Genomic DNA, 27,702 nt, shown 5'->3' with positions numbered 1-27,702 from the left:
TCTTACCTTTCGCATTGTTGTTTACATCTCCTGTGTTTGAGAGTATTTAATTCATTGCTATGATTCATTGTAGTCACTTGTAATTCCACTTTTTTGCATGCATACTGTGGCATAGGGATTAAGCTTGTTTTAAGTGCAGAATTCTCATAATTAAATTTTTGCTGTGCAGCTATATCTACTGTGAAGAAAATGTAATTCCTGCAACTTTTCTTGCACTAGGTCTTCAGGCAGTTTTGTACAAACATGATTGTAGAACTCCAAAGGGTTTAATAAAATTTATCCTCTTCTCCAAACCCTGTGGCACCTTTTTTAATCTCTGGCTGACAGTTTAATTGCCCTTTTTTCTTCAATGAACATTCGGGAAGAAGTGAAGAAACTGGTGGAAGCTCTGGAGGGCAAACAATTGGCAGGGTGCTTCTGCCAGAGGCAAGGTTTGTGCTTTGATTTTACCACAAAGGCCCCAAAAATCAAAGACCCTGTGGAAGACTTGGCATATGAGTGTGGCACTACTATGCTTTTGGCTGCCAAGCAGACCTGATCAGATCTACTCCCCATCCCTTCTTTTTTTCCTTTATATCCTCTGTGAAATGTATACGAGCATTCTCTACTTCTTGTATTTCCTGAAGTTGAATATGAGGAAAACATCAAGCCTGTCCACTGTGTGGGGATGCTGTAGTACACCTCAAAATGAACTACGTTTATGGAAGTAAAGATTACTATAAGACATATGTTTTTCTCCTAGGGAAATGTGGATTGAATTGCAGAATTTGTTTCATGGGGGGAAGGAGAAAGAGATGCTGGGGGTGCGGAGTTCTTCACAGTAAAGCATACCAGTCAGTATTGGGTACAATAAAAAGACCTGAAATAGAGTTAGGGCTCCTGCCCATTGTAGATTAGTATTAATTATTTTTAGGCTTACTATGTGCAAATGTCACATATTAGAATGGCATTTATCCACCATTTCCACTGCAAACTGCCAAATTTATCTCTAAACATACAAGGCTGAAGCGCAGCTTTGCTGACCTTCTGCTAGTTATGCAGAATTTATCCTCTAGGTCCACTTAAGGTTTTTCTGCTTTATGTATTCCTGGTTCTTGTTCTATTCCCGGACTGCACTTCCTAGGTTTTTATTAAATAAATAAAGAAGTACTGTTATATGTATGCATCTCCCTGGCTAGGTATTTGACTTGCTCTTCTATGTAATACACCTAGAACTGATTGACAGAGATGATCACATAATGTTAATTTTTCAAACTTACAAATTTTCAGCCTGTTTTACAGTTCACAGTGCTCCAGCCAGAGCAGATGCCCCTCTCTACTGTTCTGAGACTATAGCTGCTGCGAAGATACAATTTTCTTACTTTCTTAGAAGAATGCAAGGTGTTTTGAGATCATAACTAGAGTATAGATGACTTTTCGCCTCCAACCATCTTGCCACATTGAGTAAGCAGTGATGATCCAAAGAGTAAATTGTGCTCCAAGATTGTAGCAATAACTTGAAAAGACAGTATTTAATCGGGTTGATATTTTTCCCTTACAGGCTTTTATGTGCATGTAAGAATCGCTACTGTCATGCATTTGAACAACCATTCATGTGTTTACAGTATATTCATCATAATCATGTATTTCTAACCTAACACACAGTGTAAAAATAAAAATACTTAGAAAATAATTATGCCATTTCACTTCATGAAATTTGCTCTTTTAAAATGAGCATAGAATGATTAAATTACACCCTCTAACAACTCTATTCAAAGCCAAAAATACCATGGCTTAGAACAAGGTATTAATTAGAACAGTCTTCAAAGTTTAAATCATTAGCTTATACTTCTCCTTGAACTATGAAAAGCTCGTGGCAAAGACAAGTTCTTCATTCATCTGTGCATAGGAACACTTCTAAAAACCCAAAGGTGAAGAAAAATTGCTAAACTTTGTTTTTGAGAACATTTGTTTTAATATTGGAATGTCCTAGAACGCAGTAGTTGATTGAAGTTATATAGGGCTCGGCCGGTCTGTGTCCAGCGCTGGATCTTGTTGGAGGGATCCTATGTAAGCCATGAAGCTGTTGTTCTGATGGCCCCAGTCGTAGTAGTCTGGAGAGAAACTTAAAAAGAAAACAGGAGAATTAGTGACTGGCAGGTTGGTTTTGTAGTGAATGTGGGCAAAATGCAATCACGTAGATGTAGTTCTCACACTGAAGTGCAAAAATAAAATAAAACAAAACCCCAACCAGGGGTTCAGGCTGCTATTTGTTTTTCTGATCTGTCAATTATTTCGGCCCAGGTGTTCTCAACTCACTGTTTCCTGATTCTTCTAGTTCACTAAGGACTCTCCCCTTCCTGCTTCGCTAATCCAGAAGGTGTTTGAAAGCCCTAGAAGCAGTGCTGCTAATCCATGCCAAGTCCTAGCACTGCAAGGGCCTGTCGGAGACAGACCTAAACCTCCTGTGTCCGTGTGCAAGGGACCGGCACTTGGTTAGCAGCGCCGGCACGCTGGCTTTTCTCCCACGAGCAGCATGAGTCAACGCACGTGGCTGGTTTGTGCCTGTGTTACCGGTGTGGCTGGCGCCCTCGTGCCTCTGTGCGGATGGGAGGGTGCCCCTGGCACCTGGATACCAGCCTGAGGTGCACCACCTCCAGCATCCTCAATGGGTTTAGTTGCTATGTGAAAAACTAACGCAGGGGTAGGATGACTGATAACTGTAAATAATGAATATCCAACTTTATTGAATCATGGTTTGGGCTCAGAGACAGTGACTACACAATCTTAGCTAAATGAGTGACAAGAATTAGATCTGCATATGTTAGCTACAGCTAGCAAGTTAGCCTTCCTTTTAAGATGACTGATTGTACTAATCTACTACTAGCATACTGTAGATACAGGAAGAAGCAAATGAGTAACAGGTGACTGAGCCTCCTTTCGCGGCAGGATAGCGTCCTGGCAGTGCCTTTCCTCCTCCGCATTGGGTGCTACCATTCTTCTGTGAACTGCTCCTTCCTGGAAGGGAATCCTTACCTGAAGCTCAAAGTTACACAGAGGAAACAGGCTTTTTGTGCCAGTTCTGGGTTGTGTGGGATTTCGACAGTTAGGTGGATTCACAGAAGCTTCAGCAAGCGGGAAAGCAAACGCCCCCTCCATTTCAGGCAAACCCCAAGACATTTAGCCATGTTACAGGGCAACCTAAGTTGAGAGGCTTCTCGCTACCACCGTCACAAGCTGCTGCCTGCGCTGTCGGGCTTTTCCTTGTTCTCCCTGTCTCCCAGGGAGACAGCTGTTTTTCTAAGTTGCCTTGCTCACACACTTAAACTAGTAAATGGCACTTCTTAGGCCATTCTTGGAGGAAACAGAGGGTTGAAACATGCAACCCAAAGATCTGACCTGAGTTTTTCAAAAAGCAGCATGCTGTTACAATTCTTAAATTATGTAACCATTTTCATTCTCGTGTCCTCGCAGTCTCTCTGGGGCCCTTGGATCCCCACAGTCACTCGGTGCTGCCTTTCCACTTCAGCTTCCCCTCGCCCCCTGGAATTTATGCAACAATTGGAGCTAGACAATTTACATTAGTCTTCTGCAGTGTGTGAGAGTTCTTTCTCCTCCAGTTTCTGTTACAGGAAGGAAGCGGTTCCCTCTTGTATCTCACCTGCCCTGTGCCCCCTGTGGTGCAATATTCCATGCTAGATCATCATCACTGTCGTATCTGCGAGGGTTGTCAAAGAAGTAAGATCTGGGACTGAAGCCATGGCTTGGGACCATTCCTGCATTGGCCTGAGGGAAGGGAAACCTCAGTCAGTACTTGCAACAGATAGATAAACTGCTCGGTGCCCAACATCTTAAAGAAGTCACTGCAGACTTACCTCCTGGCTTCCAAAATAAACCCGGCAATTTTACATTTGTTGTAGACAATAGAACTTTTTTTGCATTTTCTGTTCTTCTCCACCAGCGTAGTGATAGTCTACTGATCTTAATGGCTTTTCTTTTTCCTTCCTTCCAGCTAACAGATACGACCCATTTCTGAAACCACCCTCCAGTATGCATTTAACCTGTCTGCTGAGTTCCTGTCCATCCTGGACACTTTGTGCTTTTAGCTAACTGACTTGAGGTGAGCAGTAGGGAAGCAGCTGAGGAGCTGAAGGATACGAAACACCTAAAGAGATTTGGTTTTACCTCCCACATTTGTAACCCTCTCTCCTGGTGTGTTACCTCCCTCGCCTCAGGAACTGATCGTGCTGAATCTTGGCACCCTGCTTAATGAAACTACAGCTGAAAAGCCCCTTAGAACCTCTCTGAGCAATTTTAGTATCTACCCTACAGTGCTGTCAGGGTCAAATCCCAAGGAAAGGTCCTTTGATAAAACAGGGAAAGGGGTGTACACGTAACTCCTTCATTTACAAAGCATTTTGCTTTTATTTCCCTATGAATCAAAACAGAAACCAAAAGATTCAAAAGGTCAGTTTGATTCTGGAAACAGTGCAGAGGGACATCTAGGACCCAGCTGAACCTCTTCCACTGCCCCACTGCTTCCATCCCCAGGCAACAGGGTTCCCTGCACCTGCGGATAAGCCAGGATGACATCTTCTCCTTGGCCTTAAGCAGGAGGGCAGTTTAATCTCCCCCTATTTTTTAGGTGTTAAATAACTTCTTTGACAAAGATGAACTAAAAATAGGTCCATCTCTGTCATCTCCCCATTTCCAACCTTTGACTGGCTGAAGCTATGGCAAGGCAAAGGACCACACACTGCAGTTACCCTGTGCCAGCACCAAAGCAGACAGCTCATTCCAGGCTATAACCGTCTGTGGAGTGGAGCTTTACATTTGAACAGAGCTGAACGCAGGCTGCCTCTACTCAAACTTTTTGTTTCTGAAGTCCTGAATGAAAAGCAAAACCAAAGAACAACAACTTCTTGGGATTGTTCCTTATTAAAACTAAAGAACATTTTGGATTTTTACTAAATCAGAGTCGTTGTTAAGATTTTTTAACTAAAAGGAGGTTTGTTTTAATTCTCACCCCATGCTTTCTGGCCAAATATTTTCAACCACCGGACCATTTGATACTTAAGTGCTGTAACATAGACGAAAGTCCTGTGGCCCTTGGTCTCCCTCTTGTGGCATGCTTGCTCTGAAGTTCAGTTTTGCCTTCATTTTTTGTTTCTTTCTGTTGTTTCCAGTTTTCCTCTTACCATGATATTGTTTAGCATAAATATTTGTCTTGTGTAGAAAAAAATCCATGTATGACCTATCCACTATGACAGATAACGTCTATCTTAAAAAAGGTACCCATAAAAGAAGTGATATCAGTGATTGGCTCTCCTGAACTGTATCTTTATGAAGTTGGAGATTTAAGGCTTTCTGCAAATCACAGTGCAAAAACATAATCTTATATGTGTTCCTGCAGTGCTCTTTGACTTGTGAGAGCATGCTGCCTCTTTGACTCCATTTGAGCTCTCGTTTGAGCAGGATTCCAAGTTTTTATGTGATCAGCTTTTTGAAAGGAGAGATTGGACCACATCCCTTATTTTCATTCTCTTGTGAATCTCTCCCACACTATCCAAATTTGACCACCACGCCCAGCCTTACTCAACTCACTTTAAATAAAATGAGATCTCTCTGTGGTCACTTTTTAGAAGAGCAGCACCACTGGACTGTACTTTAAAACATTTCTGCTCTTTGCAGTTGTCCTGTTTAACTCCTAAGCAGGAGCGTGGCTGAGATTTTTTTTGTGATGGACACTGAGGTCCACGGGGTTTCTTAGTCTGATGTCAGGTATCACAGGTGAACTGTAAGAAGGGCTTTATACAGGTGGGGATTTGTTACTTCCTTGTTCAGCTTGGCTATATCATTGTCTCTGAAACCTGCATGTGAGAATAAAACCCATCGCCTTCTCTAAAAAGTTATTCTATTAATTGCTTCTCTTACTTGTGAATTTACCATTCATATCCTTCTTGGGGAATATTAGCTTTGGTTTGGTTTGGCCTACAGAAACAGAGACATTCCCTTGGTAATCCTAGTGTGAGGCTGATATTCCCCATGTGCCTGTCAACCAGCATATCCTATGCTAACCCGGAGACGTTGCCTACAGCTATAAAAAGATGTTTGTCCATCTATTAACTACCTGGATATTAAGGATACTTACAGGGAATTATCCTTACAACTCACACCTTAATCTCTGCTCTGCTGAAATAGCAAACAAAAATGTCAGCAAGTGCTTATTATGGCTATTGGTCTTTGGCAATTGGAAACAATTCAATGGGTACAGGGCTGAAATAATTCAATCTATTATTTCATACATGCCATTGAACAGTTAGCACACAACCATTTTCACTGCTATGTGATGAAAGATCCCAGTTTTGGGTAACAAACTCCTTTGCTACTGACTCCAGTGAAGTACCGTATTAACCCAAAGGGAAGATGTCCCTAAATTTAAGAAGTCTCCTGATTTTTAAGGTAAACTGCCTGAGAAACACCTTGTCTTTCTTCTGGGTAAATATGATGAGTTTCTCTCATGAGGATTTAGTATAAAGAAGTGGGAAGTTTGCATTGCTTGTATTCTGCCAAGGACACATTGAAAGAAGAGAAGTCAAAATGTAAAGAAGCAAACCTCCCTCAGAAGTTGAGCCCTCCAGATCTGCCTGAACATTACATTAACAAATACACTAACAAATTCCACTTACTAGATCTTTTGTAGGGTTTCGGACGCGGAAGAAATACACAACCAAGGAAGTAGGCAAGAGCTCCCAGATGAAAAGGATCACACCGAACACTATGTAACCTGCGTCTCCCAACTGACATTTCAGATCTGCCTGTTGAAAAGCCAAAGAGAAAAGTTTTTAAAAATAAAGATGGCAGCTAATTTAAAAGGTGCAGGAGGCAACATGTCTTCTTACGAAGACCTATATTTAAGTGGCTGAAACGCTTGACAACATGGCCAGAAATTCCATCCAGTAAAGCCAGATTAACCTGGCTAATGTTTAAAGGCATACTAAAAAAAAAATCAATATTCTATCTTGTTGGGTACATGACTTCCCTTTTACCTTTCTTCCTCTCTCCTTCTCCTCCTCCTATCTTTCCTTCAGCAAAATAAAAGTTTAATGCAGGGGTCTTCCCAGTCTAAGGGGCTGGCAAGCAATCATTTGATCAAGTGATCAAATCAAGGTAATGAGAAACTAGTTTTCCAGTCCTTTTCCAGCTGGGAATAATATGTGAAGGAACAATCAATGCCCAGGTCTTCAAGGTCATTGCTGGCAATCTGGCTTTTAAAAATTAAGGCTTGGATCCCTTCAAATTGGTGCACATTGTTATCTTGAATAACCATGCTGTTACTCTAGCATTAGCTTTGAATGTCCCTTTAGATTTCCCCTCCACCACTCACCATAGTTGCAGAGGGCAAATCCTGTCCTTTCATGTGTTTTGTACAGGAGAGAAAAAGGCAATGTTTCTGACAGTTGACCTGAGGCAGTACCACAGTACAAACATCGGGCTGTACTTTTAAAAGTGACTCTTGATTCTGGTACCAAATTGAGTACCTCCTCCTTAGTTCCAGGCCCTTTACATACGGCTCAAATCATTTACCCCAAAATCCAGGCAACCCTAATGCCACAAGTCAGATCAGATGTTCAAAAATCAGTAGTTGTGACCTAAGGCCTAAAGCATTCCACTGAGCTCCCTATGAACAACCTCTGCCTCCATGGGGGAAACGGGACCAAATATTCTGGCCATAAAGTTCCAGCCCCTGTTACTCCAGACTACAGGAGTCAGCACAAGAAGTGCCCCCTGCAAGGGGTCGGCAGCAGCGGCAGCAGCAACACTCCAGGCCCCAACAACAGGAGGGAAAATGTTTGATTCAGGAAATGAAGCACAACCTAGTGCCCTTCTGCCTAAAACCTGTGTCTTCTAATCACACGGAGTGGCACCAGCCAGCTGCACTCCTCTTCTCCGCACCGCAGCAGGGTTGATTAGTGGTCCCTTGACAGACCATACTCAACTAACTCGTAATGAGGTCCTCTGGGCAATCCTACCCTACTTTTTACCTACTTCTTATTTACAGGTTTATCTACTGCTCAACAGAAAATTGTTAATGGCTCCAGGTTTGCTTGGCCACCCTGGCAACTGGATGCCCCAATTTCATAATATTCTACGAAGAATCCCCTGCTATTTCCTTTAGTGTTTTTATCACTGTTAGTTGTCAATCCGAATTGTCACTTGCAATTAAAGGTTGGGAAGAATCATAGTCTTATCCTCAAAGGTATCACACTAATGACAAAATTCAGGTAAATAACTCCACAGCCCTGGATGGCAAAGGGAGATTTGATTATGACTTTAGAACTGAGCATTTCAGTGGAAACAGTACTGTTTTTCTGCTTCTCCAAGTACAGTACATTCTTTCTAATGGACAAAACATCTGTCTTTTTTAATAAAAGGATTTTTTTTTAACAATAAAATCAAGGTAAATAAAAGATTGCTTTTTTTAAAATTATTTGGCTAGTGGTTACTTCTTTCTTCTAGCACTGGGCTTTTTTTTTCCTCCTTACACTGAAATTACCAGAAATTTGTAATCCTGGAGCAAAACAATCTTAGTGCATTGAATAAAAGAAAAAAATAATAGGATTTTAATATATTAATTCTTCTTGTCATAACATTTAGGAAATCAGCCATCACATACATAATGAGTTTTTCTCATTAGCCAATATTGTCATACTTGCCTGATCTGATACGTTGTACCAATCGTAATCAAAAGAATTGACTTTCTTGGTTTGGGAAAATGATAAGATGAACAAGTTGTAACAGGCTCGTGAGGTATAAAGTAGTATAACAGTCACTCCTATACTTGTCACCTGACAGACAGATGAGCCCTGGAAGAGATTTAAACACAGGTTATTATTCATAAGGGCAGTTGACAAGAACATTGGTTTGCATGGAGTTAGAGGATGCATGCTACTCTGCCTAATGCAGCTGACTTTTTCTCTTTGCTTCTTTGATCAGTGTATCCTATACTATATATATTCCTGTATTTTATCAGTACAGTGGTTTCCAGGCAACGGTAGCAGTTCCAGCCCTTACCAAGATGGGCTGCGACTAATTCCTACAACTTATTGTACAAGTGCTATTTTCAGAGCAATCAAAACACGTAAGAACTACACTTGGTATCATATGGAGCAAGAGAATTCAGCCTTCAGCTGTGCATTAGCTATAGAGCATCATGTATCAGATGCTGGCTAGCTAGCATGATGCAACCTTGCATCTTTTTACAGCTGCTTGCTGTGCACCTATTTCCTGAGTACAGAGCAGATCGCAACAGTCAGCAGTTAAACACCGCACAGACAGGAACAGAACATCCTGCCTTACCTAATGTCAGCACAGAGGAGACAAAGCGGAAGCACGGCCTACGGGCAGAGTGACCATGGCAGGGCAGTCTGTGAGTGGGAGCTTGGGCACAAGGGGAGGAATGAGACTGCGAAGTGTGAAATCAGAACAGTTCCTAAGCCCTAGAGAGAAAAATGGACAGAGCAGGGGAAAGAGCCTAATCCAGTGTGAGGAATAAGTGAGACACCTGACCACTGTGTCAGGTGGGGAGGGTCACTGGGGGGGCTGAGACTCCAGCACAGGAGTTGTTGTAGCAGCAAGAAAGGAAGGAATACAGGAGCCACAGCTAGAGGGTTCAGTGTGAGTCCGATCACAGAGGCAGGCAGATGTACAAAAATGGGACTGGCTTTGAAGGAAAAAGCTCAAAGTAAACTCTGTGCAGTTGGCTCTGGAGTAGTGCTTTGCACAGCCACAGGAGGAAAGATGGGCTAAAGCGCTGTGTGCTTTTAGGGGAGCAAAATATCTGGCAGTCCTGTGCTTCACAAGCCCTGCCCTCTCCCTCTCCTGGCAGAAACACACACCACGAGGATGGACTCCTTTCATCTGTGTGAGAGAGAGAGGCCGAGAGGGAAGTTGCTCCTCCCCTCACAGGACCTCTTATGCCAGCGCAGGAGACAGGGAGGTCTGCACCCTATTCCCTGCACTTACTCGCTTCCAGGTTTGCAGCCAAGGAGCAGAGGTCCAAAGCGCTGTGGCAGGTGGAGCGCAGACATAACAGAATGGCTGTCAGGGAAAGTCACCAGGTCACCACGTCCTCAATCCCTGGCCTTCAGGAGGCTACCAGAGCCCCTCTGCTGCTCACCCACACTGGTGGCTGTTGTCCCTGCGGCTCTGCCAGCCAAGCTCCTCTAGCTGGGTGTTCTCTGATGGCTGTCAGCAAAGAGGAGCTCAGGGAGCAGTCAGGAAAGCTTGCAGAAAACTAGCTTGCCTGTTTTCCCAGCAAAATAATATTCATTCAGGGAGCAGTCAGGCTTGGGAGTATTACAAAAACGCCAGTGCAGTCAACCTCCCTGACTGACTTCCTGCTTAAAGCACACTGGAACTACCACTGCCCACCGGGCTATAACCTGCAGCCGTGTCAGGCGTGAGCCAAGAGCCTGCTGCTATACGGGAATTGAAGCCAGATACGTAGTAGGCAGTGGTGAAAGCTGTGGCCAGACCAGCAAGCAGGAAACGCCACAAAGAGGAAGTGTTTGCTAGGCACTTCTCTATTCTCCTTCAGTACTAGCAAGTCAGTCATGCTGTCATGGAAACCGAGGGTGAGAGAGCGGAGAGAAGCTGCTGACTGGCACATACCATATCCCAGCTCAGTGGCATTTACAGACTGGGGATAGCGGAAGTGAAGAGCAGAATGGGGTCAGTTATTTCCCTACATAGGTTTCCCTACATAGTTGTCATTCTTTAATAGTTAAATATGCTAGAGATTTAACAAACTTCAATCCCACCAAGTACAAAAAAGGGGGTAAAAGTGTCCTGGTTTTGCTGCCAGTCAAATATACTTAGCGGCTTGGGAAAAGGAGAGCGCAGCAGTAGAAGTAAAGCCAGAGGAATCCTTTTTCAGTCACAGGCCCCCAAAGAAACGAGGGGGAGCCCCGAGTTTGCAGCATGTCTCACTACATGATGCTTCTGGCCAGCACAAAACTGTCCCAAGTCGGCACCTAAGGGCAGGGCTGTGCACCTCCTTGTGCTGTCACAGCCTTGGCAACAGAAAACCAGGCCAGTCCCCCACGCCGGGTCATGGAAGTGAATGCGTTTTCACATGTGGTCAGAAGATGCGTGCCAGCAGGTGGGAGATGCAAATAAAAGGCTGCCAGTACCGATGCCTATCCATATGCACCGCAGAGCACGCATTATCTACAACACTACTTCTATCATATCACTGCAGAGAATGGATTTTTCTTCTTTAGCTAGTTTTTTCAGCACAACAGTAGCAGATTAAACCAGGATGTTTTTTCACTGCCAGCTCCAGATATCTGTTTCCCTAAGTATGTGCAGTCAAATCCTACTGGAAGTCCCCAGAGGAACTCCCATTTCAGGTCAGCAGAAAGGAGCAAAGCACTCTTTAATTCCATTTCCACATTAAAACTTTCATCAGCTGAGAGTTCTGTCCTTTCCTGTCTGCAATAATGTTAGTTTGTTTGGTTTTTGTGAAACAGCTTGAAGTAAAGAAGATCAAGTTTCCTGCAGGAGGAGGAAACGGAACAAAGTAATCTACCAAAACTCCCTTAGGTTAATTCTGCTTTGTTACAGAGATTTACGCTTCTGTGATTTGAGGCAGTAGAAAAACTTTTCTCACTAGTAAAAAATAATCCATTGCCCGTGCCCTTTGGTCAGCAAGTGACAGGCTGGAAAGAAAAAAAAACAAACTAAGCTGTGTTTTTAAATCTTCTGTTCAGCCCTGAACTTTCAGTTGTTGTGCAGTACGGCCAGATTTGATTAAACAGGAAAAGTACTCCTTTCATCTGATTAAATAAATGGATAGAGGAATTTTATTCTAAGATTTTCTAAACAGTAGCTGAAACTTACATTTTTGAAAGGTTTGTTGTGATAAAAGTAATGTGCTATTGGTTAAACTAGTAATTTATTTTAAGATTTAACTATCTACTGCAAACACAAGGACCTTTGAAAGCCCTGTTTCATTATTTGTAAGTATAAACCACCTTCACCAATTTTATAATAAACACTGCAGATTTACGTGATGCCACCCAGCACCTTGACCACTGAATGTGTCCAAAGCTGTAAACCTAACAATATTTCTTTAAAGAACATTTTTTAGAGTAATATGAGAGACTTTTTTCCCCTTCTTCCCATTTGGCTGAATTTATAATGCATTAAGTCATTTAAAACACATTCTCATTTTCTATAGGACAGTATGCAAATGTATAAAGGGAGATTCATATTCCTCTATCTGGCTTATCTTCAGCATGCTGCTACCTTAAACATTTAACTTAATCAGTCAATAATCTGACAAGCTGAAGGATCCCAAAGTATAGGCCACTTCTATGTAGCAGTACTGAAATGAAGTGGCCTTCAGACAGGGATCTGGAGAAAGCAGTATCCACTTGAAAAACAGCTGTGAGAAACTCCAGCCAATAAGTTGTGTAAACTCTGCCTCAAAAATACATATTGTGGGGTCACTGGTGTTAGCCAAAAGCACCCTTGCTAGCACCTAGTATTTAATTCATATACTGAGCAGGATGGCCAGCCAAGCACAAGCTGTGAAGTTTAAGGCCTCCAGCTCTCAGGGGATCTAAAGACCTGTGTGGCTTTGCCTCACACTGCCCTGGTCTCTCAGAAGGTGCTTGAAAAGAACTGAAAATGTACCTTACCTTGGACTCCAAGTAAATGTTGGCTAAAGACATCTTGGAAATCTTATACAGGCAGATGGAGAGTGAAACAGCGCACAGCACAAACAACGTGTCATTAATTGCCACCCGGACAGAGACAATGACTTTTCTCTCTGAATTCTGTGTCCTCACCAATACTGCACATGTTAAATTCACCAAGAGGAAGAGGAGACTTATGAAAAGAGAAGCCAGGTAGAGGGGCAACCTGGGAGAGTGAGGAGAAAACAGTTTTAGCGACATTGTTCAGCAAGTGTCAGTCATGAGATGGAAGTTGCACTCTGAGCAATGAAAGCTGCAGTGTTGGGCTGCCACAGCTGACAGAGTGATCAGCTACCTGAGCCCAAATCAAAGTGCTCCAGATTGCTGGAGAGATTAACTTAGCTTATTTCAAACCTGTTTTTACAGTTACACAATAAGCTGTAAGTAAATAAACGAATGTCACGCAGCAAAACATGGAAGAATGTTTGCAGCAGAAATACAACAGCACAGTTCTTAAAAACTACTTAGAAGACACATGTTCTTTCTTAGAGCGTGTACTTCATGTACAGCACAAACCCTCTGACTACTTCACTGACAGGAGAAATCTTGCAAAAGGTTGAGTTGCCTGGAATGGACTGGTTTTGATCATGGTTTTACTACACCACCATTGCCATGAGAAGCATCACTGACTGCTGATGCTTACCATCAGATTTCATACGCCCCATCCCTGGAAGTGTTCAAGGCCAGGTTGGACAGGGCTTTGAGCAACCTGGTCTAGTGGAAGGTGTCCCTGCCCATGGCAAGGGGGTTGGAACTAGATGATCTTTAAGGTCCCTTCCAATCCAAACCATTCTATGATTCTATGATTCTATGATATTAAATTAGGGAAGTGTCTAACAGTAGGAAAAATCTCTGAGTTACTGGTTCCCCAGCATCTTTGTCTGTCCCTTTTCCTAAATAACTTGGTCATGGGCAACCTCTTGAAAGAAACATCAAGAAATTTAAATATGCATATTGATTCTGGGTTGGCATTTTTCCATCTATGCCAGGCAAAAGATTCATTTGCACAACCGCAGGAGCGGAGCTGGAACAGAAATGTGACAGACAGAAGCTCAGAAGCTGGACTGGTTTTCTCCATCTGTTTTTACCCACCTACCCAGCACTGATACCTGCAATATAAGTATACCACTTACTCAAGAAAAGCTGCTTCTAATTCCTCTTTACTCCTACACACAGCTATGGAGCTTTTCACTTTAAAAAAAAAAAAAAAAAAGGCATGTTTCCATTTCAGGTGTTTGCTTACTTCATTATCATTGCTGACCAAGGCAATTACTGATAAGGGTCATACTTTGCAGTCACTGAACAACAGGTTTTGGCCACAGCTTTTCATGCCTGCTGGGAACTTTAAATTTGTCTGACAACAAACATCCAGGCTGTCCCTGAGGAATCAAATTCTGATTGTTTAAAAATACTTTATCCAATGGTGATCTTTTTCTTTCACACATTCATATCCTTTTGGGATAGCATCAACCCAGCTACAAAGCTGAAGCATAGCTGGCTTCTTTTCAGAGGGCAAGGAAGGAAGGGGTATACCTTTGAGACTTTTAAAATGTGTAACAGGGAGAACTGAAAGCCTCAAAGTCCCTGCTTGTGAATCAGTGCCCTTCTTTCCAGCTGTATCTGGCAGTGAGCAAGGATTCTGTCTTTTCCTTGCCAGTCACGGAAATTCCCTCTCAGGGGGAAGATTGTACTCATTCTTAACCTTCCAGGACAGGGCTCTGTTTTTAAGATAAGCAGCTAGAGGTAGTTCCTTTAAACCTCACAGTCTAATGCTGGAAGCACTTAGCTGAAACTCCTTTCTCACATAGCTTCCTGTGGAGACCACAGTTCCCAGTTGTAGTGGTGGTACACTTACAGCCTTTATTAATATCTCCAAAGTCTTTATGTCATGGTCATGTGTCTTCCTTTCCTTCCCCTCCCAAAGCCTATTTAATAGTCTCATCTCTGCTTCCCCATTGTAGTGCAGGTAGAATATTCTTGTGGGGTTTGGGCTTATGAGGAAAGGTATGCTCTTACGTGCTGCCTGCTTGCGGGACAGTAAGTACATGCTCTCTTTTTGCTCAGCTTAGTTAGAGGGACCTTCTGCTTCAGCACAGCCTGCATGGCCTTGATGCTGGCTTGCAACCAGCAAGGCTTAGAGGCTTCCAGGTCAGGCTCCTCCTTGACGGAGTTTAGCAAAAAAAAAAGCACTGTCACGCTGTCATGCCCACACACTCCTATACGTGCCAGGGTGACCTGTCATGGCCAGTCAGTTGTGCAGCTCTTCACATAATGATCTTCCATCCCCCTTATTGACATGATGTGGCTGGGGAAATGGCTGTCTGTTTTGACAATAGAAGCATTGTTGCTGAACTTTTGAATAAGCACTGATGGAGATGCAGGCTGTGTCTCTCAGGGCAGTTTTAGGGTCTCTGCAGCTGCAGAAAGCATTCCTAACTCACTTAAAGGCAGAAATGTATCCTTACAGCTCAACTACAGGGGCACCTACAAGGTATGAATAAGCATACGGGGTTTTTTAGAAAATAGAAAGGCAGGGCAGGAGAAGTGCTTCCAGATTGCACCAGTGACTGTCCAAAAGCCTATTGTGCCTAATCCCCATTTGGGGGCTAGTCCCTTAAAAGGAGCTGTGTGTAATCTGGGTTGGTCAGGGAAGGCATGTGCCAGGGTGTTCTGTTCTTTCTCTGTCAGGCTGGATGCACCCCTAAGTTTTTCTTTGAGCTTAAAATAAAACTTCAGGTGAATGCAGTGAGTTTTGCCTTGTTTAACAGGAAAATCTGTTGGAAACTACTGCATTTGGTGTGTGGTTTCCTCAGAAATCATACAGTGTCTAAGGCTCATGTGTAACAAGACATGCACACACAGCATAGCAAGCCTCATCCAAACCCAGTGACTGTAAGAAATCCCCAAGCACAGGGAGACGTGCAGAAGGACTGTTTAAACATGAAGTTGGGCTGGCATAGGCTTCACCTTGAGCTCTTTTGCCACAGTGACTAACATCATGAATGCTGTGCTGAGTAAAGTTTGCTTAAGATTCTAGATCTCTGGAAGGATTTTATCAATTTTTTCCATATCTGAAATGATTCTGATTTCTGAGACCTGTGCCAATACATAGACCACAGTCCTACCTCTCTGTTGCCCTGTTTATGTTGCCATTATCTATTGCAGAAATGCCAATACCAGGCAATAAGGTCTGACACTTATTAAAGAAAATGAGGAAAAAGAAATCAAAAAGTGAACATTCAGCAATGAGGGAAAATCAAATTCAGTAGGTGCAGACTCCAGCCCCTGTCTGTAAGCCATCCATCTTTCTATCATCCATCTCTCCATCAGGATTTGAGCAACATGATCTAATGAAAAATGTCCCTGCCCATGGGACAGGGGTTGAACTAGATGATCTTTAAAGGTCCCTTCCAACCCAAACCAATCTGTGATTCTATGATCTTTCACTAGCCTGTTATAATTAAGATCCAGGACCTCAGCTGCGGGTGTGCACGTATTACACCACTTCAGTTGCCCTGTAAATGATAGCAAACGAGGTCAGCTTTATTTATATGGCTCTTTTACACAGGCTAACCACATTCATGCTAAGAGATCTAGATATTAAAACAAAACACTTTACCAACAGAGCTGAATAAGAGAGAAAAGGCTAGACCAGATCCAAGACTGATCTGTGTTAGAAATGCAGTAGGCAAGAGTCAGGGTGGACATGGAGCTGTTGTGGGGAGGGTGGTCTGTGCATGAGTAATTCCAGTCACATGTTTTGTATTGGGGAACACTCCAAGAGCTACATGCAGGGTGCTAATGCAGTCACTTCATAGGCATTGACTAAATATCACAAGCTCCCTTTGCTTGAAGAAAGACATTTTCAAGCAGTTTTCAGGAATAAAATCTTGCCACAAACATCAGTAACAGATGAGGTTCAAAGCTTCTACCTCTCACCCCTAAAGCCAGCCAGAAACATGTTCACAGACCTGCCCTATACCATCCTAACCTGCAGCCCAGGCTTTGTGCAAAACCGTCCTCTTTGTTCCTCTTGCCTATGCGTACCATCAGGGGCAGGCATGCTTGCATTGGGGGCTGGCTGGGGACCTGGCTGATGTGTGCGGTGCTTGTCTGGCAGCCAATACTCCTGGATTTCCTTCCCACAAAAACCAGAGCGCAAAGCGGGGTGAATGTATTTGTACGCCACAGGGAGCATCCAGCTCTTTCCCCTCGCGGTTTGGGATGTGGCCAAGGTATGCACACAGACCCACTAACTTGAAAGCATTCCTGAGGCCACCAAAATAGATGCAGCCTCTCTGTTCCCAATTTCTGCATCAGCTGCGGTTCAGCATGGAGTCCACATCCCTCAGTCAGCCATCACACCCTGCGTGTCCCATACCCTCACCAGCCCAAGCACAGCCCACCCCAAGCCTGCTCTCATTGTAATGCCATTCTACCAAACATGGTTTCTGAAGCACTTGCTCCAGATCATCGCCTCTCCAGCTGTATCAAAATCCAATTGGAGAACAAAGTTTCCAGAGCACGGACAATGTTAATATTTGACCTGTTGATACAGTACTGTGTTCTCCTGAACAGTCAGCAAATAACAGATTTCAGTTTCAGATTACTCTGCTTTCCTGTCCTGACTTCAGATTGTAAATTTGAATGGAGACAACCTCTCTCTCCTTCCTTGTCTGAACATTGCTGCGACTGAGGCTTAGGCATTGTCACAATAAACATTAATTTATTGAGCTCTTCCTCAGCTTTCTGGACATTACTGCCCTTTGGGGAGCTTTCAAGTAATTCCTGACAATCCCTCCCGCTCAACAAGATCCCAAACAAATCCCTCCACCTAAATGCAAAGCTACCAGAACCTCAGCTCTATGGAGTCCGGGGAGGTTATCTGTGAGCTCCCAAACACATCATCAAGTTGAATCCATTCTTTCTACCTCTTTCCCTTCACAACTCTTCTCTCATCTTCCCAAAACTTTTGAGTCTTTTATTACCAGTGACCTCACAGATTAATACATACCCAGTCCTACTCATTCCTGTCACAATAAGTACATCACTGTGCTACCTTTACCAAAGCACTGGATCTGAATTCACCTAACAATACAACTGTTAAAAACCTGTAAACAAACCACCAGAGTGAGTGTTTTCTGCTTGCATATGAAATATTTGCCTTTGAAATATATCAATGTCTAAAAATGGTGCTTGTGTTGGGAAATGACACAGACTTCTAAATAGCATAGGAAGAAGCTGGCCTCAGACCCATCATCATAAAACATTGGTATATAAATATGAATAGCTGAGATGTAAGTGCCGTATTATCAAAGATATAGTGTTTCGCAAAGAGCATGGCTACTCTTCTTTACCACATTGAATGTTTGCATAGTTCTTACCTGTATTTCAGTAGCTCTGGGGAATATTTTGACTTAGCTTTGAAAATCACCTGCAAAACAGAAAAATATTGCATCAAACATAGGATACATGTAAGTAAAGAAGGACGCTGTGTTCCGCAGAAATCCTGCCTCATAGGTCACAAGAAATGTAATGATAGGTTTCATTAGATAACAGATTTGCATTTATTGCTTATCCATGGCAGGCAAGCTCTAAGCAAAGTATTAAAACCCCTCAGCAGACGATCACGATGTACTTGTGTACAAATTGTCTACACTATTATTTTCACTTACTCTGGCTTGTGAATAAGATCCTTTATACCAGTATTCACAAGAGGACCAATGCCAGTATAATCATAGAGGCAAGTAATTAGTAGGCTCTTATATGACCTAACAGTACGTGTCTCTCACGTAGACCAGCTTATACCAGCATATTGGGTCAGATGCTCTATTCACATGAAGAGCCTGTCATAGTACCCTGGCCTGAAATTGGATATATATGTTTGTATCCGTGTTACATTGCCAAAAGGATGCCATCGAGAATCAAACTCATTGTTTTACTCTGAGGTATATTTGGCTTCTGCTGACTGTCTGTTCACTATACAACAATATGCATTTTTACAGAGAGATAACTCATGCCCAGTAGTTACCTTGCTGTAACAGGAAAGACAAAATACTGACGTATTTTCTGCAATGTAGCTAGATAATAACAGTCACAGGTGTTTAACTACCATCAGAAATTATACAAAAATACATTAGCATATTTTATATCTTATTTATTAAAAAAATTACAGGGAAGCATCACTGCTTTTTCATGAGCTAACATGGTTTCCAAACACACTCGGTTTACAAATGTTCATTTAAATCAACACTGAAGCACATTGATTGCTAGTATTACAAAAAAACATGCTGTATGAACTATTCTGGGTTGTTTCCTAATTGTTTTCTCCTCAAGTTATCCTGCCTCATCCATTTCACTGGGTTTTGCATGCCCTTTAGTATAGTTTGCATAATATTTGCTATGATTATCATGCTTTCCCAAGGAAACAGGACTTACATGATCATTACGTATGTGTAGGCATGTGTCTGCCTGTCATCCTGTTTACCTGTCCCCCCACTAATCTTAAAATACTCTGGTCAGAGAACTGATGGAAAAATACTTAAAGCATCAAAGACATGATTCTTTATCACCCTCCTAAAAATTAGTGACCCAACAGAAGTAACGAATCCTATAAATGCATCTGATACATGACCTCTGTGAGGAGAACCCTGCATAATGATCCTACACATCACCCAGTATGAGAGAGTCTGCATAGCAAAGTATTGTAAGAAATGCCCCAGTTATGGAAACAGCTCGAAGTCAAGCATGTGACATAGATCTGGAGAAAATCAGGCTTCACTTGTTCCAGCGCTCCTGGAACAACTTGTCATTTAACTCCTATTCACCATAAACAGCTGCCTTGACATGGAAATTATTTTTGTGATGCATCAGCCTACTTAGCATGAGCTGAACCAGCAGAGAACACTGAGCATTTCAGCAGGCCCTAGAAAAATAACAGCTGAGAATAAAATTGAAAAGTTGGGGGAAAAAAAATCTCTAAAGATATTCTGCAACCATTGATACTGTTTTCAAATAGTTAACATCTCTGGCAGTATCCCTTACAGAAGATTCTTGTGATTCATTCTCCAAATTCCTGGCTCATGAATTCTCACAGGAGTTCAGGAAGAAGTTTTATGTTGTTTTACTTACTTGCTACTGAAAGGAGAGGTACAAGAGGCTTGTGAATATTCTGCATTTCTGTGGTGCACAAAGAGGGGCTGTCAGTTTTTAGGGAAGAGATGGGGTTCAAAATACTTCCTGTACGTTTTTTGTACAAGACTTGTTGCCTATCCTGCTTATTCTGGAAGACACTGTGGGCAAGCGGGCGGGAACAGATTCCTGACCTCAGTGAAACTAAACAAGTAAAACTTGTCTCTAGGGCCATTCCACAATCCTCACCTGTTCTGAGTAGCACTTACTCACACATATTGTACCGTTAATTTTGACAGCTGTCAGGAGTAGTGCTGAACAGAAGTGTTTAGAGCCTGTGCAAAGAACTGCACAACTCAAGCAATTTGCAGTGGGCAATGAGTTGTGCTGGGTCCACAAAACCTAGAAAATCACAAGTTCCTGAATACCATCTCCTGCGGTTCCCCCAAAATGATCCACTCATCCCTACAACGTCACAGAGCAGTCCTGTCGCATAACCCAGTCCGGGGCTGCCCTACCCAGCAAAAGCTCCGTGGATAACTTAGCTAAAACCAAACACGATGTTCTTGATGCAGATCCAGCAGGATTTCCAGACGTGAGATCACCGAAACAGCTGTTACTGTGATTCTACATTTGGTGGACCTGTCCCAGCCGATAAATGCTTCTGAATTTTATCAGAGTAAAATGACCGTTAAGAAAGAAAATGAACACTGCATAGGAAATGGATGCTAAATAGAATGAAAGCTACAGTATAAGGCATGGGCACTCTTACAAATTCACTGCTAGACAGAAACACAGGCGGCCAAGTTCTGCCACCTCTGCTTAAACACTGACGGGGCCTTAATTCGTGAGTAGCCTTGCTGGAAGCAATGTGATTGTCACAGAATAAAGGGCTGTTCAGTGGGAGTAAGGATGTCAGAAGCTGATCTCAATATACCTTACAAGCGTGGGTGCAGCTTTTTGCTTTTAACAGTCATTTAGCTCCAGAGATGTGTTGCTCAATGGCCCCTCCCCACAACAGTGTTGAGAAAGCTTCCAGTCAATATCTGAGTCATCTAAGCAAGTCTTCCAGCAAACCAGAGCAAACCAGGCTATTCCTAAGAATAGACTTAACAGCAAGCAGAATGCAGACTTTTTAAAAAAGACCTTTTGGAGAGCCCCAAGATGAACAGCAACACAGAAAACTCAGTGAAATTCCTTGCTAATTTTCTAATGTCTAAAGGGTTACTTTTTCTTCTTAAAAGCGCTTCCACTTTCACTTGTTCTTTAAAGGAGAAATATCCTGTTTTGACTCCTTGTTTTTGCCAAAGGACTGGAAACCTCAAATGAAATTCTCACATTCCTTCCTCCACTCCCCTGAGGTATATGTCTGCTTATAAAACTGCAGCAGTACAAAAGGACTCCAGAAAGCCCTTCGTACAGCCAGGGAAAATTTCTGTTGCAGGAACTGATGTAAACAGCTGACCTTAAAGGCATTTTACCAGGCCCCAGCAGAGGAGCAGTGGGAATGGCATGGGAGCCCATCAGCAGCTTGGTCGCAGAGAGGTCTGCAGAGCTGCTGGGCAGCAGAGAAGGCAAAGAGGTCCAGGCTGCTGTAGCTTAAGGGGTTCCAGCTATGGTTATGAAAGTTAAATCAGGAGCCACTCTGGCCCTGTAAGTACCAATGAAACAGGTGTCAAAGCCAAGTCACATATTCCCAGAGCAAAAGAAAAAGACAATCTCACTGCAGCAATTTTCAGTCCATGCTCTGAGGTAGCTGAACTGACGTGATGGCTGGTACAAACCTCGACTAGTGCTAGCTGATCAATTCACTTCTACAGGAGCCACAGCTCAGCTTACCAAAAAGCTTCAGGTATGTGTTAAGTGCTTGCATATGTTTCAAGCTGGCCCTCTACACAGGAATGAAGTTCAGCTTTATTTACCAGTTCTCATTTCAAAAACTCTAGAAGGAGCATAGCATAGTACTTTTCCTTCCCAGTTCCTTTCACCATGGCCCCTCTCTTCCTCTGTCACACTCCATGCAAACTTCTCTTTGCACTCTGAAAATATGCCACAACCTCATGCAGGCCCAGTAACCCTCACCATCAGCACGTACACCTTTCCTCTGCTGTATATCTTCCAGTCCCAGGCCCACCTTCCCCTTTCGCTCTTTCTCCCATGTTCATTCTTGCATTTAGATCAGATTCCCCCAAATATGCAAGTTTTCTCCTACTTTCTAAACTCTGCACAGTTTGTAGGGCCTACAGACATGGGCAACATGACTCACTACCATACTCAGCCTTGTGTAAATTGGTAAAAATAGTCCTGAAAGAACAGGGACCATTGTGGGGCTGGCAGCCACAGTAAACTTGCATGCGTAGCTTTCCTATCAAATTATTTTCTAAGTCAAATGACCTCACTCTTCATGTCAGATGCTGACAGCCAGCCAGTCTGCAGTTGCAATTTGTCTCCTATAGATCCAATACTGAGGGCAACGTTTTACGCCAAACATATTTGCTGATGCTTTACCATCTGTAGTTAGACTCCTGTGTAGTTCTGTGTACACCTAAAGCATGCTTTAAATTAATAACAAGCTTTATAAGATATGGTGTATTTTGGTGTAAAAAATAAATATTTCTCCTAACTAAAAAGCCCTCTCTGTTCTCTCACTGGTGGTATTACTTTTGAAATGCTATCTCCAGTAATTAGAGGATGAGAAGTTCTCTTAATTTTCTTCCCAGAGCTAACACATACCCCAGTTCCACTGAGATACATGTAACCTCTCCAAAAGCCTGGTGCTGGTTTTACCCCGCCCTGCCAGGCACTTCCAGCAAGGCCAGCTCCCCTCTAAACTGTCTTACTCTGCACAATTTCTCTTCATTTGAAAGTCCCTGATTTTATCAGCTCTGCCTGGGAGGCAGGGTAAGCTTCTCAATCTGGATGCCAGAGAAAAGGGAAGGTGGTTAGGGAGGAGGAAAGAGAGGTAAATCTGCCTACCAGCCCTTCTCCACCCATACAGCCTTACAGTTCTTTAGCTCATCACCACGATCCCTAGGTCCTGGAGAAGTTCCCAACCTGATGATTAAACTTACAGCCCACCAAATGGTTTACTGTGCCTGGCCACAGGGGAGCCCTGGGATTTCCAGCATCCCCTATGGCTCACCGTCTTTGGCCCTGGCCTTGTTTTTTGAGTCTGTAACCTTCCATCCTAGCCTCCCTCCTGCTTCATTTGTATCGTGTTCCCCAGGGAAATGTAAAGTCTGAAGCAAACAGGACAAAGTGGAGACCTTCTCTGCCCACCCCTCACCCACACCAAAAAAGGCAACTTCTTATGTAATTTCGCAGAGCCTCTTTACACTTTTGCCCACAGCACTGACTGTAAGGCTTGAAGATTCATCTCACTCTCCCCTTGTCAGGGGCACGGAAGATTTGGCTAGGCAGGACATAAATAAGAGAGTGCCTGAGTCCTGGGATCCTCACTGTCTGGAGTCACTTAAAGTGGAAAATATGTTATTTGCTGAATTACAGTCTTAGCTTTATCAAGCAGCAAAATAAACCCGTGGGAGCTGCAGGTGTGAGGCAAACATATACATGGGCTTTTTGGTCTCTGAAGGTGGAAGCACACACTTCAGCTCCCTATCTGTTGGATCAGGATCAGGGAGCTGCTCTGGCTTGGTACAATGCAATTACTTGCTGGTGTTGGGCTACTGTTTTATGAAAGTGCCACTGGATCTCATCTTCACTTGAGATTTATTTTAATGACTTCTAAGCAGACAGAGCCTTATCCTGAGAGGGTAGGTCATCTTTTTTTTTTTTTTTCTTTAGAAGAGAATGAATACAGACACAGGATTAATAAATTCTAATAAATTTAGCACTCTCATTAGAAACCGTACGTATTTTCTGCAGTATGTGATTTCTGAGAGGAGCTAATATACAAGCCTTATCTGCAGCAGCCTTATCTTCTATTCTGCCATCAAGACCATAGCAAAGGACCCTGAATTTGGCTATTAATCCAAAGATCACCCAGGAGTTGTTCTGAGTCAAAACTAGATTGATTGTTACTTCTCTTTCGTCCACTGGTCCCCCACTTTAGCAACCTGCCCCAAGGCATTAGAGCTCTTTCTGCTGTACCTGCTGATGGTCATGCTCAAGTCTGGGAACAACTCCTGCTGTGCTGATGCCATCATGGCTTACTTGTCTTGCTACACATAAAACACAGTCTAAATTTGCATCCCCATTGCTTTGGGATACCTATTGAAAAGAGCATAGTTGTGGCTAACTTTCCGTCAAGTTCAAAGGTGCTTATTATTCTGAAAAATGCCCTCAGGCACTTGCCAGATGAGGTTTTTTGTTTCGCCAGGAGGATTTGCAATATTTTTGGAATCACTTTTTCTTCTCACATTTATATCTAAAAGTTTTCCTAGCAGTGCCACATGTCTGGGTGCTGTACAGCAGATAATAAACACCTGCAAATTCCAGAGACCCTTGAGGTCTCTTCCAGTCCTCTGTCCCTATACTATACATAGATCACTTCTTTCCCTCTAGCTAAGCACCAGTTGAATAGCATGGTTTTCATGCAATAAGACACAGCTTCAGACCCTTCTTGCCTTCCTTCTAGAGAAAAAAGGATAGAAGTTGTTTCTGAACAGGTCTGTGAGGTTATATGCCATTACTGAAAACAAAATTCTCTCTCCCCACCCCTTTAACACTAGTTCTTGCTTGCCTACTGTGGAAAGCTAGGTGCACATTAAATATACAGTTTCAAGAAGATGCTGAATTTCAAGCCAAACCACCTTTTAATAGTTAGAAGTGAAGAATTAACAACAGTGAATTAAAAATATGTGCACTTATTCTGTGTCTTACATTATATTCCTACAATGGCTGTGCTTGTATTTAAGGCTTTGTTTTGGCTGGGGAGATATTTGAGATGAGATTTCACTGGGAGCAACCAGCTCTAAAGCAAACAACAATACTAATAATATGCCTGTCTACAGTGGCCCACGATCTTTAAAGATTATGACGCACATCACAGACTCTGAAAGTCCCTTGCAAATATGGTTTCAAAAGCCTCACAACAGCTCTTCAAGACAGGTAACTATTCCAGTCTTTTACAGAGGGGCTCAGAGGAAGATCGTGAGGACTCATGGTGACAAAGCAGAAATTGTCTCAAAGGCAGAACCAATAGCCTTAGCATTTTTTCTGTTTCCAGCCACTGACATGTGCTTCCTGAATGATATCAACCAGCAATGCCAAAAATAAATTAAAAGGACATACGTGTGCATTCTGTATGCTCTCTTTTTAGATCTTCCTTAGACGAAAGGAATCGGTTACCCGCAACGCTAAGCCCCCGAGTGCTGTAATGCATATAGTGCAGACTGCTGTGCCCTGTCTGTGCTCGTGCCAGCCTCAGCTTCCCTTGGCAAAGAGTGAGGATGCTGCATTCTGCCTCCAGACTTCCACAGCAGCCCTACGTGTGTGTCTGAGGGAAGAATCTGACCTAGGGCTATGACTTAGTCCCAGCTGCCGTGATTGGGGATGGACTGTATGATGATGGACGTTTGCCCCTAGGGAACCGCACCATTATCAAATGACTCTCACAATAGCTATGGGATAAAGCATAGGTCACCACATGCCTGAGCTGGATTTGAGTAGCATGTAGATGAAAGGTTCCTGTAATCCCTTAATATATCTCAAGTCCCAGGGAGTGAAGCAGGGTGAGTTAGCAGGTGTTTCAGGCACTGAATCCAGAAAAGTAAACCTAAGCACAAAACTGTGTATGTGATTCTAAGTATTTAATATCCTCTACAACTCAAATGATCCTCTTACAGCTGTCATGCTTGCCATTGCTGCTTTTTCAGCTCTGGGATAGCAGCTCTCACAAGCAGCCTGATCTCTCCAGCCAGGCTGTTCAGAATTGACAAGCCTGTAATCACTACAGAGCACTGTTAAACAGTGTAGGTACTACAGAAGCACCCAGACCCACGTACCGAGCTGGTTCCAAGTGGGGCACACAGCAACACTCAAAGCATCCTGAGCACTGCCAGGGGTGCTCCATCACTGGCTGGTGCTCTCGTGGCCAACTACCCCTGTACTGGGAAAGTGGACTTTGACAAGGGTCATCTGAGTGCAGGCTTGGCTTCCTGCTCCAGGCACCATAGTGGGATTGAGGAGATAGAGGATCCAGTCCCTGCCCTCCCGCAAGCTTCCTGTGAGATCTTAGGCAAGCCCAGCAGCCTTTCTTTGCCTCAGCATGCCAGTATCCCATCCCGCAGCCTAGTGCCAAGATACCCAAGCTCACCTAAATACTTCCAAGCAAGTCTAACTGCAGCAACCTGGAGTGCTGTGCAGCCTAACTCATCTGGCTTCTTAGCTGTCCATAGCACAGATACACTCTCAAGACTTCTTTCTGAAATGGAGATACTATTTCCTTTACCCCACTCTACAGCTACTTTACCTTTACATCACCGCGGCCTTGAAATAGAGGATGTATCTCTGTACGGCACTTAGCGCTTACTGGGGTCTGGAGTCATTGCTATTTGTAATACAGATAATTACAGGAATTTGGGTCCGCAGCAGGACTCAATCAACAGTTTTGATTGTAATACACAGAACAGAAATCGCACTCAGAAATATGTTAGCCAACTTATGAAAAACTGGGGTACGGGGTTGCCAGCAAAATTAGAAATTACAGTTCTGACTGCACACAGAGATCAAGTCTGCTAAGCCAGGAGGTTTATGAAGTCTAGTAACAACAACAACAATAATAAAGAATAATAATAGAACGGCATTTTGGATGTCCAGTTTTCAAGCTTTCCTATAAATTTTTTTCCCCAATCTTTAGATTAAATGACACCCATTTAATAGACAATAGATATATTATTTGCCATTCCTGAAATGATCAATTCAGGCTCCAGTTTCATTGTAATACTGACCACTTGCATATAGATCAAAAGTTAAAATTCCCAACTAAATAACCGAAATTTGCTTTTTGCATTGCCGAGGTACATTAGGAAATTACATTTTTTTCATGATTCTTACAAAATAATGCTTTACCATTCTGTCAGATTTAATCAACCAAATATCTGTTGCTTACCTGTGTGAAGTAAAGATTCATCAGGGTCAAGGTGAAAAACTGGAGGCAGACTGGGAAGCAATAGAGAAGCCAGAAGATGAAGGGGCTGAGAGAATTTGCTGTGACAAAGTCTTTGAAATAAAATGAAAAGAGCACAGTCCTAAGAGAGGCCCAAAACAAGCACAGAAACAGAAAGACGGTTTGGTAACTGAACCTCTTGTGCCTGTAGTGAAGGACCAGCCAGAGCTGGACGTAGATGAACACAAAAAGCAGTGAATAAAAAACAGTATATACAATGGTCAGGCCCAACTTCACATACGGAGGGACAGCTGGCGTCAGGGTCGGCGGAAGGGTGTCATTTTTCAGTGGGTCCCACTCAGGGGCCTCCATTTGATATCAGGAATCCTCAGAATTATTTATTAAGTTTGGCTGCCGCTGTTGCCTCCTCCTCCTTCTCCTTTCATCTTCCTACAGCATAGGAATCAAGAAAATGAAAGAAAACAAGCTGCACTTCCTCTTTGGCAGCTCACTGTGGGCTGGTAGCACATGATCACAATTCAGAATGATTCATTAGGACTGCCTTTGTCAGCAATTGGCAGGGAACAGCTCAGAAAGCTGCCCTTTGCTGATGTTTGTGCACAAATCTTTACCATCCTTAAGAAACAAAGAAATCCACCAGCCCCTGAATGGTTTACTGCTGATTTTTTTCCTAAGGAAAATTATCTGGATTTTAAATTAGTTAAGTAATGTTCTATTTTCTACAAGAAGCAGGTACTG

The 27,702-nt window shown here is 43.0% G+C and overlaps 1 protein-coding gene across 1 annotated transcript; it reads right to left on the bottom strand.

Annotated features, from left to right (window-relative positions):
- Positions 1–1,380: 1,380 nt before the first annotated feature.
- GPR137B (G protein-coupled receptor 137B) lies at positions 1,381–27,453 on the bottom strand. Its single transcript, XM_075146509.1, has 7 exons — positions 26,947–27,453; positions 18,128–18,177; positions 12,687–12,909; positions 8,693–8,846; positions 6,669–6,793; positions 3,641–3,765; positions 1,381–2,104 (listed from the first exon to the last, which is right to left on the bottom strand). The coding sequence occupies exons 1-7, from the start codon at positions 27,313–27,315 to the stop codon at positions 1,993–1,995; spliced, it is 1,158 nt and encodes a 385-aa protein (XP_075002610.1). The 5' UTR covers positions 27,316–27,453; the 3' UTR covers positions 1,381–1,992.
- Positions 27,454–27,702: the final 249 nt, after the last annotated feature.

The sequence above is a fragment of the Calonectris borealis genome, chromosome 3 (genome assembly GCF_964195595.1).
Source record: "Calonectris borealis chromosome 3, bCalBor7.hap1.2, whole genome shotgun sequence".
In the NCBI taxonomy this organism is placed as follows: domain Eukaryota; kingdom Metazoa; phylum Chordata; class Aves; order Procellariiformes; family Procellariidae; genus Calonectris; species Calonectris borealis.
This window is presented reverse-complemented; position numbering and strand designations above follow the sequence as displayed.